A 14,958-nucleotide genomic window follows, 5' to 3' on the forward strand; every position below is an offset into this window, starting at 1 on the left:
CCCCGCACCACCCGTCGGCCTCCCGTCTCTGGCCCTTGCGTGGAGTCACAACTGCCCTGCCTTTTAAGCCTGAGCAAGACTCCGTTTGGTGAGCAGACCACACGTGGTCTGTGCGCTCACCTGTCGGTAGAGATCGGGATTGCTTCCACCTTTTGGCGACTGTGATTCGTGCCGCCGTGAGTGTTCACGTACGGGCATCTGCTCCGGGCCCTGCGTCCAGGTCTTGGGGCGTCTTCCCGGGAGTGGGGGCGCCGGGGCTCCTGGGGCTTAGCTGTTCGAGGAGTCGGCAAGCGGTCCCACAGCAGACGCAGCATTTCCCATTCCCACCAGCCACGCGTGAGGGTCCCGCTTTCTGCGCACCCTTTCCAGGAACTGCTGTTTCCTGTTTTTCGATTACCGCTGTCCTGGCAGGTGTGAGATGGCTGTGTGATTTGCACTCCCGTGGCGACTCGTAACGTCGCGCATCCCTCCGTGGGCCCCTTGGCTTCGTGGACGTTGGGTCTTTTTCTCTCGCACTTGAGTGCGGCTTCTACGTCCTTGGCTCACAGGTAGCAGTGGTCCTGTGACTCCCGGCCCCGTTGCGCATGAGGCAGCTCGGTGTGTGTGGGGCCAGAGCACCCCAGGAAGGCTGCCCTGCCCTGGCCCCGACTCGTGGTTTGGAGGGAGAAGGCGGGGCTGAACTGGAGCTTTTACTTGCTCTGTTAGCAGGGTGCATTCGTGCAGTGCACGGACTGCCCAACTGGCCCTTGAGTGCTAAGGGGAGAGGGGAGGGGAGGGGAGTCTCGGCCACGCACCAGGGTTTTCGCCTGAGCACCTGGGGACCCAAGCCCCTTTGGAGCACGGATGGCGCAGGCTGGTCGGGCGCTGCGGGAGGCCTCCTCTGCGGTGCGAGATGCCCGCCGCAGCTCCCCAGCACCCATTGCCCGAGCGAGTCTGGAGCTCAGGGAGAGGCGGGCTGGGAGCGCCCTGCACGGACATCAGGTCTGCAGCCGGTGTGCACGGGGGGTCTTCTGGGGGAGACAGGGGGCTCCAGACTGAGCCCAAGGAGGATGAATCCGACATGGTCGTTGGTCCGCTGAAGAGCACACTCTTTGGATTGCAAAAAGCTTCAGGGACAGGCGGCGCCGCTCTGGACACATTCCTCTCCCTCTCGCTTTCTTCACCCCTAGGAGGAGAGGTTTAACCTGGAAGTTTGGGGACCTCCTCTCCCTCTCCTTTTGGGGTTGGAATGGAATCAAGGCTGAGGAATCATTGTGGCTCGAGAGTAACTTGACTTTGCAGCTTTGCCCCCAAGTCCAGCGTGGACTGGGAGGGAGACAGCCTGAGGCGGGAGCCGGTGCGAGTCATGGGACACTGGGGAATCTGCTCAGGCGTCCATCCTGTTCCCTCGCGTCTTAAGTGCAGATGATAACACCCAGCTGCCAAGGCTGCCGTGGGGGGCCCTTGAGGCCGTGCACGGAGAGCCTGCAACCCAGAGGCCAGCACAGAGCTGGCGGTGGAGGTGGAGGTGTGGTGACGGAGGTGCGGATGGTGATGATGGTGGTGACGGCGGGGGTGGTGACGGTGGGATATTTCTCAGTGGGCGTTTTCCTTTCCTGGGTGCACCGTCTTCTTACAAGCAGAGGCGAGAGACATGTCTCTCTTGCCCCCCTTCTCCGGGACGAAGGGTGTTTGGGAGCCTCATTAACGCACCCTGGTTTCTATTTCAGGATATTGACTGGGTACAGACAGAGAAGCATGTGTTTGAGCAGGCATCCAGCAACCCCTTCCTGGTCGGCTTACATTCCTGCTTCCAGACAACAAGCCGGTAAGAGAAAGAGCGTGTTTCTAAGAGTGCTGCTTTCTGAATTGAACTACGTGGAAACTGAGTCGGCATAAAGGTTTTCACTACCGTATGTGAGGTCCTCTGAATTGCAAGCATCGGGCTTTTTCTTTGGCTCATCAGACTGGCTTTGTTATTCTCATTAGGTGCTGTCGCATTAAGTAAATGTCATGCATCTGAACCTAAATTATTTCACTGCATTGATAAAATATTTAATGAAAACATCCCACTGAGTTGAGTCTAGGCGTATAGGCGTTGGGTCAGGTGTTGGGATGCCACTGTGGGCAGGAGGTGGGTTTCTGTGCTTATAGGTCTTACCGACAAGCAGAATGAATGAATGAATGAATGAATGAATAAATAAATAAATACCAACGGCTTCGCTCATAAACTTAGATATATAGGAATCCTGCTGTTTTAAAAGGCCTGGGTGGCTCAGTTGGTTGAGCATCCGACTCTTGATTTCAGCTCAGGTCATGATCTCACAGTCATGAGATCAAGCCCTGCCTTGGGCTCCACAGCGCGGAGCCTGCTTAAGATTCTCCCTCTCCCTCTGCCCCAACCCACTCATGCCCGCTCGCTCTCTCTCTAAAAAAAAAAAAAAAAAAAAAAAAGTTAAACTAAAAGGCTTGAAAACTACTGGTCTAGGATAGTCAATATATATTTAGAATTCTTTTCAGCCAGTTGACTTGAACTCACCCAGTGTGTTTATTTGAAAAATTATTGACCACTTTCTGTGTCGGGGTCTTCAAGACCACCCCCAGGTTCAGTGATTTCGTAGGAGAACTCATGGGACCGGCACACAGTAGGACTCAAGGTGAAGATTTCTTGCTGTGAAAGGGTAGAAAGCAAATCTGGCAAAGGAAAGAGACGCCTGGGGCCAAGTCAGGAGAAAAGCAGGCGGGAGATTCTAAGGGCAGAGTCACACAGGATGCCCGTGCTCGTCCAGCAAGGAACTGTGACAGCTTGGGGTGGCTACGGGGGCCGACAAAGGGGCGCCCCCCACCTGGCACATAGCAGAACTCTGGGCTGCCGGAAGGCGAGCAGGTGTTGAGCAGAAAGCATACTGTTGGTGCCCAGCGGGGCCGCCCTCCCTGATTGGTGGCAGGAGCCACTACCGGGCAAGTCAGCCGAGGGCCAGCCTTGCAAGCAGGCCTTTCTGAGGACGACAGCGTCTGTCCCGCTCGTGGTAACTCAGCTCAGCTGTAAGTCAGGCCGGCGACTCCTACAGTTCCACGTACACCCGCAACTCCCTCCTGACCTTCAGTCCCCTGGCCCACCTGTACTGGCTGCCCCCTGTGTGTCCAAAGCACCTGGGATAAATGACCTGGTCCTGGTTCCCTCCCTGGGTCTCACTGATCGCACCTCCTCAGTGTGTCTCAGATTCCTCTGTTCTCGCCAGCCTGAGCCCCGGCCTCTTTGGGGCCTCGGGTCTCTGTTCCCCCACGTCGCGCCCAAGCCATGTTTGGAAAACACAGGTCCAGAGTGTCCTTCTCCTGCCTCGAAGCTTCTCTGGCTACTTTCCCAGTCGCTTCTGCGATACGATCCGGGCTCCACCCTGGCTCCCCCCCGCCCCGTCCCTTTGCCACTTTGCCAGGTGGTCCCAGCCCCTCCCACCTCCCCTCCTGCCCGAGAGCTTCTGGAAACGCCCGGCAGTCACAGATTCCCTTTGTTGTGTTTCGGTACATTCTCTCCATGCGTCCTTTTAGCGCTGGCCGCAGCCTCTGGGAATCATGGAACACGCCCAGGGGAAGACAGCCCATCCCAACCGTATCCTTCCCGAATGGCGAGATTCCAAGAGCCTTGTGTTTTGGTTAAATCTCTGTACGAACCGCGGGGGTGTGGATGTGGGAGGCCAGACTTCCAACTTCACTCCCATTTTTGTTGCCTGGAGCACAGCCCTCTCTGCCCCCGGAGATGGCCTGGGGTGTCATGTGCCCAGGTGGACTGCTTGTCCGTTCCGTGTCTCTCTGTGACCCCTGTGACACAACCTCATGCCCCACCGCTTTTCAAACGGACATTTAGAAGATCTGTGTACAGTGTTCGGGGGCGGGGGCAATAATTAACGGGCACGACAGGTTTGTTTCTCATTTTCACAGGATCTGTCAGTCCGTCTGGAAGCACCAAACGCTTGGCTGCTTGGGCTGGGGCATCTGTCCTGAGCTGTGTTCACGTACCTGCCTCCCCGACTGGCTCTGGCTCCGGGGCAGCAGTGGTGCTGGGCGGTTTTGTGTCCTGAGCACTTGGTTAACACCTGGCCCCTCGGAGGCAGGCGTGGAGTTTAAAGCATGTTTTGTGAACGTACAGTCAAGTCCCTGGTATGGGGATAAGAGAACGCGACTCACACTCGCACATCAGCGGGGGTCACAGGTGTCACACCGGCTTGGAGGAGAGCTCCAGGTCCCGCGCGCACCTGAGCCATCCACGGCAGAGATACGGACTCACGAGGGGAGAACCGCCTGGTTCCGGGCCCGGGGGCCCTGGGGTCCTTCCGGCGGACGGGCTGCCTCGCAAGTCGGCCTTGGCAAAGCCGCTTACACGGTTGGGAGGTCACCCCGATTCGCCGAGAGACCCCCTAGAGCAGAGAGCTGGGAGGACTCGTGCACGCAGCCCCCGGTTTTCTGCCTGGAGGCCCAGCCCTGCTGTCGGCGGTGCGACCTCGCACGGGGTCGCCTCTCTGTGCCCCAGTGTCCTCTGGGAATGGGGCTGCAGGGCTGCTGCCTCGTGGGGCTCCTGTGGGATCAGTAGCACACGGAGCCGTCGACACGGGCCCAGCCCGTGGCCGCCTGTGTGTGGACGTGGGCCCTTGTGAGGGCCTCTCTCCACGTGGGTGCTGTGCCTTTGAACAGAGGCACCGCCAGCGGGGTGTCGGGTCCCCGAGGGACAAGCAGCCTCCCTGTTGCGGTCGGGTGTCTGTGAGCACTTTGCCCACAAACCCTCCCGCCAGCAGGACCCCCCCAGGGACTGAAGTCAGGAGCCGTGCCGAGGCCCCAGCGTGCGGGGTGGGGGTGGCCGCGGGGACAGGACCCTTGGGGGCAGCAGCGCCCGCCGACACCGCGGGATGATCAGCCACCGGAGCTGTGGCTGCCTCTCGGGGCGGCCGCGTCCGTGCTCGTGGCTACGCGGAACAAGTTTTACGGCTCGGCAATAATATCGCCGCGAACGTCACGAAACAAGTGCAGTCGTGTTGTGATACAAAGTAAACACCTGCGTCGCGGAGGGACGTCTTCCAGCGAGCGGCCAAAATCAACTGCAAAGTTGCCTCCACAGGAATTGCTTCTGTTTGTGCCGTTCCAGGAAAAATGGGCTAACGTGGCTATTTTTAGCAAACCCCCCCCCCCCCCCCATGAAGTAGTAGTCTGGGGACACTTTTCTCCCTTCGCGGGATCTCAGATCTCAGATGAGCACGCTGCCGTTCCACGTTCGCAGTTAACTGGCTGTTCCGTGTGCCTCGGTTTATCGTACCCTCACTCCGCGTGGGGGGCGTGCTCGCTCGGAAACAGGAGCAGCCCGTTACACCCTCGTTTGTTTGTGGAAGAGCCTCGTGCGCTCTCCGCCGACTTAGACACTCGAGTGAATTGCTCTTGGTTCAAAGTGGTGTCTAGGTATTAAATGCCACTTAGCCAGTGTTATTCTGTGTGCTCTTTATAAACTGCACTCGAATACTTGCCTGGAGCTCTGGAGAGATGTCAGCCGGGACTCAGTAATGGCCCCGGCTCGAGGAGGGACCGCAGTGCGTGAGCGACGGCCCGGGAAGGCCCTGAGAGCAGGCGTGAGGAGGGGGCTGGAGCTCGGCCCTAGCGCCTCTCCGCGGGGCAGGTGGCAGGGATGTGTCCCAGGCGAGCTGGTGTGTGTCAGGAAGGAGCAGGAGACAGCTTGTAGATGTATGGGGCCATCCCGAAGCTGTGCACAACCATTTAGGCTCCGGGGAGACAGAGGCGACGGCCATTCCCAGCGAGGTGGTGTTGTGCTGGGGAAGCCCGAAGCCCAGTCCCCCGGAGGGTTGGCAGCGTGGGGTCAGGGCACGAGCAGAGGCCCCGTGGGCACACGGAGGCCTGAAGGGGAGGCTCAGAGCGGAGCTGGGGATGGAGTGTGTTGCCCGATGCCAGGCGGGATCCCCAAGCAGCCCCGAGAGTGCGGGAGAGCTCGCGCGCAGCACGTGGTTGTGCACACGGTGGAGGCCGGGGGATGGTTGGGAGGCGAGAGGCGGCTGAGCAGAGGCAAACCGTGTCCCTGGGGGCTGGGGGAAAACCAGGCTGCCTCGGGGCCGTGGGATCAGAGGGAGGCCGTGAGCGGGGCAGGAGCACGGGCGCCTCCCCTGTGAGCGTGAGCCACCGCGCATTCAAATTACAATACGCCTGTCAGAGTCATGATTTAATGTGAGCCTGGAATTAAAGAAGCAGGTGTCACGTGGTGGGGGGGGGGCGGGCAGAGCCATCGATGCATTTGCTCCTTTTGTACCTGGACCGTCCGAAAGGGTTAAGATTTGGCCCCGACCCGGTTCCGAACACGGTGGGACTGCCTGGGCCCTGGACCCCCCAGCAGGGAGGGCGCAGTGGGGGGAGGGTCGTTCAGTCCCACCTGCAGGGGGTTTTGGGGGGCTCTCCGCTTTACCTTCACAAGCCCAGGTAGATGGCACTGCTTTTGGAAACATCGAGGGCAGTGTTGATGGACCGTCTCGAAGCCCCGAACGGTGAGGGGCCCTCAGGGACCAGCATCCGTCCCCAGGGCCTCAGGGCCGAGCCCTCCTGCCACCGGGGACCAGACACTGCTCTTGTGTGCAAGCGGCTGGTTGTGTCTTCCTCATCCAGAGGCGACCGGCCGCTTTGGGGCCAGGACAAGTTGGGGGCAGGCGCGTTATCGCCGTGTGCTTGAGGACAGAGGAGCCTGGGCACAGGCCATGCTCTGCGGCATCCTGGGACTGCCCCCTCAGCACCTGGGGACCTGACTTGGATGAGGCCATGAGGCCAAGTCATCCTGGCCCAGGACAGTTCTCACTCGGGCTCAGACGAACCCAGGGCTCCTCGTGTCCAGGAAATTGTCAGGACAGACTGTGACCTCAGAGGCCACAGAAAAGAGTAGCTTCTTTTAAAAACTTTATGCAATTTTATTTTTCTATTTATTTAGTTATTGAAAGCCATTTCCACGTGGGGCTCGAACTCACGACCCCGAGATCAAGAGCCACACTCTCTCCTGACTGAGCCCTCCAGGCGCCCCTGTGCAGTCTTAAAATGCAGAGAAATGCCGGGGGGGGGGGGGGTGGAGACAACTCAGCGGACCCCCAGCGCCCTGGATTTTCACTGTCACGCTTTTGCTTCTTACTTTTTCCTTTCTGCTGTTTGCCTTTTTTTTTTTAATTTTTTTTTTCAACTTTTATTTATTTTTGGGACAGAGAGAGACAGAGCATGAACGGGGGAGGGGCAGAGAGAGAGGGAGACACAGAATCGGAAACAGGCTCCAGGCTCTGAGCCATCAGCCCAGAGCCCGACGCGGGGCTCGAACTCACGGACCGCGAGATCGTGACCTGGCTGAAGTTGGATGCTTAACCGACTGCGCCACCCAGGCGCCCCTGCTGTTTGCTTTTTGACGTGGGTACAGTTTTCTCCGTGCGGAGTCTCCACTCCCTGGTGTCGTTCCGGCCCGAGTTCTTTCCTCCCCGCAGAGCGGCCGGCTAAGCTTCGCGCCCTCCTGGCTTTTCAGACATGTGCTTAGAACGCTGGTAGACAGGAGGCCGCCCCTCGCTTCCCGTCCACGCGTCTGTTCACCTCTTTCTCTGATGACGCGGCCCGTGCTGCCTCGCGCGGGCGGTGGGTGGCAGTGGGCGAGCCTGGCCTCTTCGCGACCTCGTGGGAGTGTTCTGATGTTTGCACCGTGAGCGCATCGGCAGCTGCTGTGGGAAAAGTGGCACCAAGCCACCTGACGAGCGTCACACAGACACCTGCTCCCGCAAGAGGCTGGGGGGGTGGGGGACAGCAGAGGCCGGTGTCCCCACCTGCGGCCATCACACTGGGCTCTGCATCTGCAGAAGGGGTGCCTCGCCTGCCGGAGCCGTCCCCTCCTGACGCTCGGACGACTGTCACCTGGTCTCCTCCGGGGCCTCCCCCGGGAACCTGGGCTACAGTTTGCAGGCTCCCAGCCCCAGGAGTTGCATGAAGGTTCCGGACAGGCTGAGAGCGGACAGGCCAGTAACCAGCAGGGATAGTGGCCTTGTTTCTAGTTTACCGTCCGGAAAGAACGTGGCCGTGGGTGCCCGGGTGGCTCAGTCGGTTGAAAAGCAACCTGAGTCAGTTCAGCTGAGGTCGTGACCTCCTGTGTTGGGAGTTTGAGCCCCGCGTCGGGCTCCGTGCTGACCTGGGAGCCTTCTTGGGAGTCTCTCTCTGCCCCTCCCCGCCCCACACACAATAAATAAATAAACATTTTAAAAATAAAGAATAAAAGTAAAAGGGAGAAAGGACGTGTCAGTGTCCCCACCATGTCGGGACGCAGCCGTTACTAAGCCCCTGAGCTGTGCCGTCACGAGGTACACGTGGGGTTGACGTTTGCTTGGCTCCCTGGGGGACAAGGCCACGTGCGTGCATTATTGTCAATGTGCTTTTGGATTTGGTTGGCGGGTGGTTCTTCTAGGAGTTTTCACCAATATCCGTTCTGCACGCTTCTTGCGCCGTCCTCGCTGGATTTTTGAGTTTTGTATTCTCTAGAACATTCTCAATTGCGCTGGCGTCTCTTGGCAGGACCTCGCGAGACGCCTGGGGCTGGGGCTGTGGAAGGAGCCGTCTCCCCCTCTGCCTGCCAGCTTTTGTTCACGTGACTTTTACGTTTTCCTGGCGGGAACGCGCTCCTGCCGGCGTCCTGCGGCCGCTTCGCGGCGGTGGCCTCTCCTGCTTCGCTTTGCCCCGTTCCGTGCGCAGGTGGCCTCCTGAGCCGTTGTGTTTCCCTCTCCCGGGTGAGGACGCCTGCCCCAGCTCGGCCCCTGCGTCCCCGGGCCGAGCCTCCAGGCCCCAGCCACGGGTGGGTGTGTTCTGGAGCGTCTCCCGCTCCGGAAGCTTCCGCCTTTTGCCGGCACCTCTCTGCCAGCGTCGACCGGCCCGGTCCTGGGGGGCTCACCGGCCTTGCCTCCTGCCTCCTCTCCTTGCCGTTCACCACGAGTTCTTCTTTTCCTCTGTCCCCCGAGCGGCTTCTCCTTCCTCCCGGGACCGTTCCCTCGGCGGGGGGGTGGGGGGGACGCGACGGCCCCCGTGGTGTGGGAGAGGCACCTGCAAGCGGGGCTTCCGAGCCTGGGGCCTCGGTGCCCCGGCCTCGTGTGACGTCAGGTCTCGTCGACAGCGACCGTGACCCCGAGGGAGTCCTTCGGCCTTGCGGGGCCCCGGCCACCCGCGTGTGAAGTAGGGGAGGGGTAGGGCTTTGCCTCTCGGTCACCGGGCGGACGGTCGAGGCGCGGAGGCGCTGAGGCCACCGCCCGAGCCTCGGTGAGGCCGCACGAGCCCTCCTTATTTCTCCTACCAGGGGCCTGCACCTTCTCTCAGAGGGTCAGACGGTGAGGGTTTTCACCTCTGAGGGCCGCTCGGTTCGTGTCGGAAGTGCTTGCCGTGGTGCAGGCCGCCCTACCCAGCACGGAGACACGACGCTCTCAGTGTCCCGATAAAGCTTTATTTACAAACAGGTCGCGCCGGCCCCTACCTAGTTCATAGTATCACCTCCTGACCCAAGCTCGCTCTATCCTGTGGCATCCGTGTTTCCGTCTGACTGGTTTGGGGGGCTGGGGGCTTTATTCCCCGGGGGTGGGGAGACGTGGGGGAGGGGGTGCTAGGTCCTCGGCTCTGAGGAGTGAGTGCACGCCGGGCTCTCGCTCTGAGGCTCTGTGGGGGTCCGTGGGGGTCCGTGGGGGTCCCGGGCCCGGGTTTACTGCAGCCAGCGGGGCACAGCCCCTCGGTCCCCCTCGGGGGGGGGGGGGTCAGGGCAGGGTTAGGCGCCGACCCGGGCTCCTCAGTCCTGCTTCCTTCCCTTCCCGGTGGCGGACACGCAGGCTGGGGGGAGTTGGGCAGAGGTTGGCCATCCGATGCTGAAGGGCCGCCCCAGGCCTCCTCCACCTGTCGCCGGCCCCCCTCTGGGTTGGGAGGGGCTGTGGGTGAAGGGACTCGTGCCACACGGGAGGTGAGCCCTGTGACTCCGGTGCAGTTTTGCTCTGAGGAAACGCCGAAAGCAGTCTTAGGTTTATCCGTAGACCAAAAACGGAGGAAAACATAGGTCTGCCGCCGCCTTGGCAAAGAAAGCAGAGTTCCTCCTCCACTGGGATTGGGGCTTGATCAGCTTTGCAAAGTGAACAAACCCCTTGACCTGGGAATGACCCCAGGACCACAGACCAGCCCCGCCTGGCTCCGCGTGCCCTCAGATTCCCACGGCTTTTCCCTGGAAAAAGGAAACTACCTTTGCTTCCGCTGCTCCGTTTTTAAACGTCCCCTCCATTTCTCGGCTCCTAAAGCTCCCGATGCTCTCCCCAGAGTTAGCGTACTGTTATTCTCTCTGGCCGCGGCGTGGGGTTGCATCATCACCTGATGTCACCGCAGGCGGGCCGGGCCCCAGCAGCGTTTCCCGGGGAGCACAGTGTCGGGGTGAACGTTGCTGCTGGGGGTGCAGGTTGTCAAGGGAGCCGTATCGCCTGGGAATGTGATTCCTGGTCCTTGTGGAAAATCTCTGCCCTGCATCTGAAGTCACCCTCGGAGTTAGAGGTCCGGGGGTCTCTTCCCAGGGGTCCGATGACCTTTGCCACACTTCCGTCCCGGTGGCCGCCTGTGCAAACTGTCAGAGCCAGATGGTGGCGTGAACCCTGTTGCCTCTGCTGCAGCGTGAATGCCAACACACAACACACACGTGAGCGGGCGAGGCTTTGTGCGGGGGGAGCGTCACAGACACAGCCGAATCTGTGGGGAGGTCCAGGTTTCTGCACCAGATGTGCCCTTTGGAGCAGGGGAGCGGAGTGAGGGTTGACTCACCCCCCGCCACGGGCCGGGTGGCCGGGGCTGCTCGGGCCTGTTTCCATCTGCGGATTCACAGATTTCGGGCCGTTGCTCTTCTAAGTGTGTAAAGTGTGTGTCAGAACCTTGGTAGGTGGTCTGGAGCCCGTCTTCTCCGGGCGTGTGGGCACCTGTGACCCTCCCACTCGCCGCCCGGAGGAACCATGATCTTCCCTCAACGGGGTGTTTCTGGAAGGTTGTGCGTGAGTTTAACTTTGAAAACGGCATCTTACCGAACTCGAGAAAGAGGTCATGCAGTAGGAACCACGCGGTAGATGGCCTGGAGACTGGGACAGCGTGTGGTCTTAGTTCCTTAGTCGCGGGGTCACACAGGGTCACTCGGGCCGCCCTGCCCAGCTGCCCCCAGGCCTCTCACCATGAAGTCACCCCTGCGCCGGGGCTGTCCGTCCGGTGTCCAGCCCCCCGCAACCTCGCCTGCCGTCCCTGGTGCCTGCTCACCGCTCCGCGCCCCCCCCCCCCCATCCAAACCTCCTGGGCTCCCGCCCGGCAACAGGGCACCTCCTTGTGCCTCCCTGGGGTCCACCCGGACTCGGCGGCCAGAGCGGTCACTCGCCGGACGTCGTCACCCCTCACCTGGCCTGTGCACCCGCACGCCGCTCTCCTGTCCCCTCTGCCTCCGGGGTGGCCCTGCAGCTCCATGACCTGCGTCTGCCCTCTTGGGACACCTTCCCCAGCCACCTGTGCACGTGGTGCCCTCCCTTCCCGCAGTGGCCTCCGCCCCCGCCCCTGCCATACCGTCACCTCCTTTACCCTAAGGCCAGCTCCGTGGGGGGAGTGCTTGCTCCTGTGCTCTCTGTTGGAACTGAGCGCACGCCCCCCAGGATGTTGTCCCAGTGACCCAACTCTTCAGGCTGGGCCACATTCCTCACCCGGCGAAAGGGGTCAGGTGACCCAGGGGCCTCCCTCCTCATGGGAGGAGAGCTGATGTGCCCGCAGCCTGGCTCAGCGTTCCTGTTCCTGGTGCCGGGGCTTCCCCACGTTGAACCCCCGCTGGTGAGGTCCGCATAGGCCGCCCTCGCGTCTCAGCTCCAACCACCCTCTGTCTCCCTCCAGGCTGTTCCTGGTCATAGAGTATGTCAACGGCGGGGACCTCATGTTCCACATGCAGAGACAGAGGAAGCTTCCAGAGGACCATGCCAGGTGGGTGTGGGCAGGCGGGCACAGGCCGGCAATGAGCTGGGAGGGCCCCGGGCGGGCACACCAAAAGGACGTTGCTGTCCCCTGCCGAGTGTCAGACTCCAGAGCCAGCTGGCACGTCGCCCGGAGAAGTGGGTGCTTCCTAGGCAAGTATGTGCGCACAGGGACACCGCTGAGCTGTTTTGCCTTTTTCCTGTTTCCAAAATGGTGGGGGGGGGGGGGGGGCACACTCCTGCTGGGAACTCACCTGAGTGGGCATCATGGCCGCCGCCTCTGGTTCTGGTTCACGGATGCAGGGCGATGGCTCTCGGAGGAGAATAACCCATTTCTATTGAAGTGACAGTGACTCTCGGGGCCACCCACCCCACCCGCCCTCCGCACCTCGGCCCTAAGTGTGAATCTCCTCTCCCCCTCCTTCCTGTTTTCCATCCTGCTCCTCCTCACCTCCCTTAAATCAACTCCATGCAGGGGCACCTGGGTGGCTCAGTCGGTTGAGCGTCCGACTTCAGCTCTGGACATGATCTCCCAGTTCATGAATTAAAGCCCCGCGTCGGGCTCTGTGCTCACAGCTCAGAGCCCGGAGCCTGCTTCAGATTCTGTGTCTCCCTCTCTCTCTGCCCCTCCCCCACTCGTGCTCTGTCTCTCTCTGTCTCAGAAATAAATGAACATTTAGAAAAAAAATCAGTTCCATACAGTGATTTTGGTCACCTTACATCCTTTCCGGGGAAAGGCAGGTACTAACCCAGGAATGGCTCGCTCCCCACAGTGGCGTTTTCTTTTTTATTTATTTAGTATTTTCTTAAAGTTTATCTATTTTGAGAGAGATCGAGAGGGCACACGTGGGGGAGGGGCAGAGAGAGAGGGAGAGAGAGAGAATCCCAAGCAGGCTTTGCGCCGTCGGTGCAGAGCCCCACATGGGGCTTGATCTCACGAACCGCGAGATCAGGACCTGAGCCGAGATCAAGAATCAGATGCTTAACCGACTGAGCCCCCCGGGCGCCTCACGTTTTCTTTTTCTTTGATTGTGGTAGAACAGACGTAACCCCAAATGACACCATTCTCGCCATTGTAAACGCACAGCTCGGGGACATGAGGCACATCCACACAGTCATGCGGCCATCCCCACCGCCCGCCTCCAGAACTTTCCATCTTCCCCAATTGATGCTCTGCCCCTGTGAAACGCTGGCCCCCAGCCCCTCCCCAGTCCCCCCAAGAGACCTCGAGAGTGGAATCCTAGGCATGTGTCCTCTGAGGACTGGCCGACGTCCTCAGGCTTCATTGTGGCAGCAGGCTCAGGAACGTTCCCTTGTATGGAGGGGCCCCGTTGTGCTTACCGGCCCGTCTGACACTGCTCCCGCCTCTGGCCGCGGTGACCGGGGTGTGCAGACGGCCCTTCGGGACGCTGCGTCGCGCGGCATCCCCGTGTTAGCTTACTGAGGACCCTCCGTGCCGTTCTCCGCGGGAGCGCCCACCGGTCGTGCTCTCACAGTCCGCTCCACGTCCTCGCCAGGATGGCTTACTTTCCGCCCGTCTCTGCGAGTGGCCATCCTAGCGGGTGTGTGGTGGTCCCGATCTGCGCTCCCCTGGCGTCTGGGACGCCGAGCGCCTCTGGCGGTCTGGTTGGCCCCACGTGCTGGGTGAGCACGAGGACCCCAGGGCGTCGGGCGTCCCCCCAGCTCCCGCTCTGTCCGGACCCGGGCGTCTCGTCCAGGCGCCTCGTTGACTTCGCTCTGCCGCCCCCAGATTCTACGCCGCTGAGATCTGCATCGCACTCAACTTCTTACACGAGAGAGGGATCATCTACCGGGACCTGAAGCTGGACAACGTCCTCCTCGACGCGGACGGCCACATCAAGCTAACGGACTACGGCATGTGCAAGGCGAGCACCCGGCCCCCAGGGCCACCCCGCCTGCCCCCGGAATTCACGGTCAGCATAGCACCGTGGCCGTCTCAGCCCCTCAGGGTCGGAGGTGCTGACCGCCCGGCCACCGCAGCCCGAAGGGGCCCAGGCGAGGCGCCTCCTGCTCTAACCGACCTCAGACGCTTTTCTTCCTTCCCGGTAACCGACTGTGTCCCCGCAGGAAGGCCTGGGCCCTGGCGACACCACCAGCACGTTCTGCGGGACCCCGAATTACATCGCCCCGGAGATCCTGCGGGGAGAGGAGTACGGTGAGCGGGGCTGCGGGACGGGGCTGCTCCCAGGCACATAGCAGGCGGGTGTGGCCGAGCACAGCCCCCCACCCCTGTAAGGGACCCCTGACCCCTCGGGGATGCGGGCACGATGCAGAGGGCCAGGTTGACCTGCTGGGGCTGACGCTGCCAGGGGACCTAACCATGGACCCCGCAGCCGGGGAGAGCGGTTTTATTGACCAAATTACACCTAAAACACACAGCCCTTACTTTGTTCCCTCCTGTCACCCGCTGGCCTCCGCCCTATGTGAACCTGTGTGGCTCCCACGTGACCCGGGTGTCCATTCAAGCGTCCCCTGGTGGAGGACACTGCGTGGGGTTCCTTTTGTTGAGGAGCCCTAAGGGGTTGGGAAGGAGGAAAAGCCACACGAAGCCACGAGCCCCCAGGCCTGGAGCCCCAGTTGGTGTCCTGCCCCCAGTCAGTGGGAGAGACACGGCTGTAAACCGAGCCAGCAGCTGTAGGTTACCCAGAATGCCCTGCAGCCCCTGCAGACCGTGAAGAGCGTGTCTGCACCTCTCCGTTCTCTGGGTTTGAAATGAAAACGAGATTACAGTGTGTGCGCGTGCCTGTGTTCGTGTGTGTGTGTGCTCACATGTGTGATCCATCTTTGTACACGTGTGCACACCCCACACCCTTGTGTCCTAGTGTTTGCAGTGGAGCACATCACAAACATGTCATCAAGTATTTTTAAACGTTTCTTTGCCGTGAAAATGAGGGCTGGCTGGCTGGGCGGGTAGGTCACTTGTGCTCTGGGGCAGGAGGCGCCCAGGAGGCTGCTA

The 14,958-nt window shown here is 60.9% G+C and overlaps 1 protein-coding gene and 1 long non-coding RNA gene across 4 annotated transcripts in view; one reads left to right on the forward strand and one right to left on the reverse strand.

The window, feature by feature from the left end:
- The window catches only part of PRKCZ (protein kinase C zeta), a 97,695-nt gene that overhangs the window by 75,964 nt on the left and 6,773 nt on the right, over positions 1 to 14,958 (forward strand). For all 3 annotated transcript variants that reach the window (XM_043573569.1, XM_043573571.1, XM_043573570.1), the window contains 4 exons: positions 1,710 to 1,807; positions 11,905 to 11,991; positions 13,732 to 13,867; positions 14,070 to 14,157. In XM_043573569.1, the coding sequence (XP_043429504.1) occupies positions 1,710 to 1,807; positions 11,905 to 11,991; positions 13,732 to 13,867; positions 14,070 to 14,157 (409 nt within the window). The remainder of the gene's footprint in view (positions 1 to 1,709; positions 1,808 to 11,904; positions 11,992 to 13,731; positions 13,868 to 14,069; positions 14,158 to 14,958) is intronic.
- On the reverse strand, positions 7,515 to 13,831 carry LOC122479817. Its single transcript, XR_006296443.1, has 3 exons — positions 13,713 to 13,831; positions 8,883 to 8,886; positions 7,515 to 7,526 (listed from the first exon to the last, which is right to left on the reverse strand). It is a non-coding gene; the product is annotated as an uncharacterized LOC122479817 (long non-coding RNA).

Source organism: Prionailurus bengalensis, chromosome C1 (genome assembly GCF_016509475.1).
Source record: "Prionailurus bengalensis isolate Pbe53 chromosome C1, Fcat_Pben_1.1_paternal_pri, whole genome shotgun sequence".
NCBI classification, from domain to species: domain Eukaryota; kingdom Metazoa; phylum Chordata; class Mammalia; order Carnivora; family Felidae; genus Prionailurus; species Prionailurus bengalensis.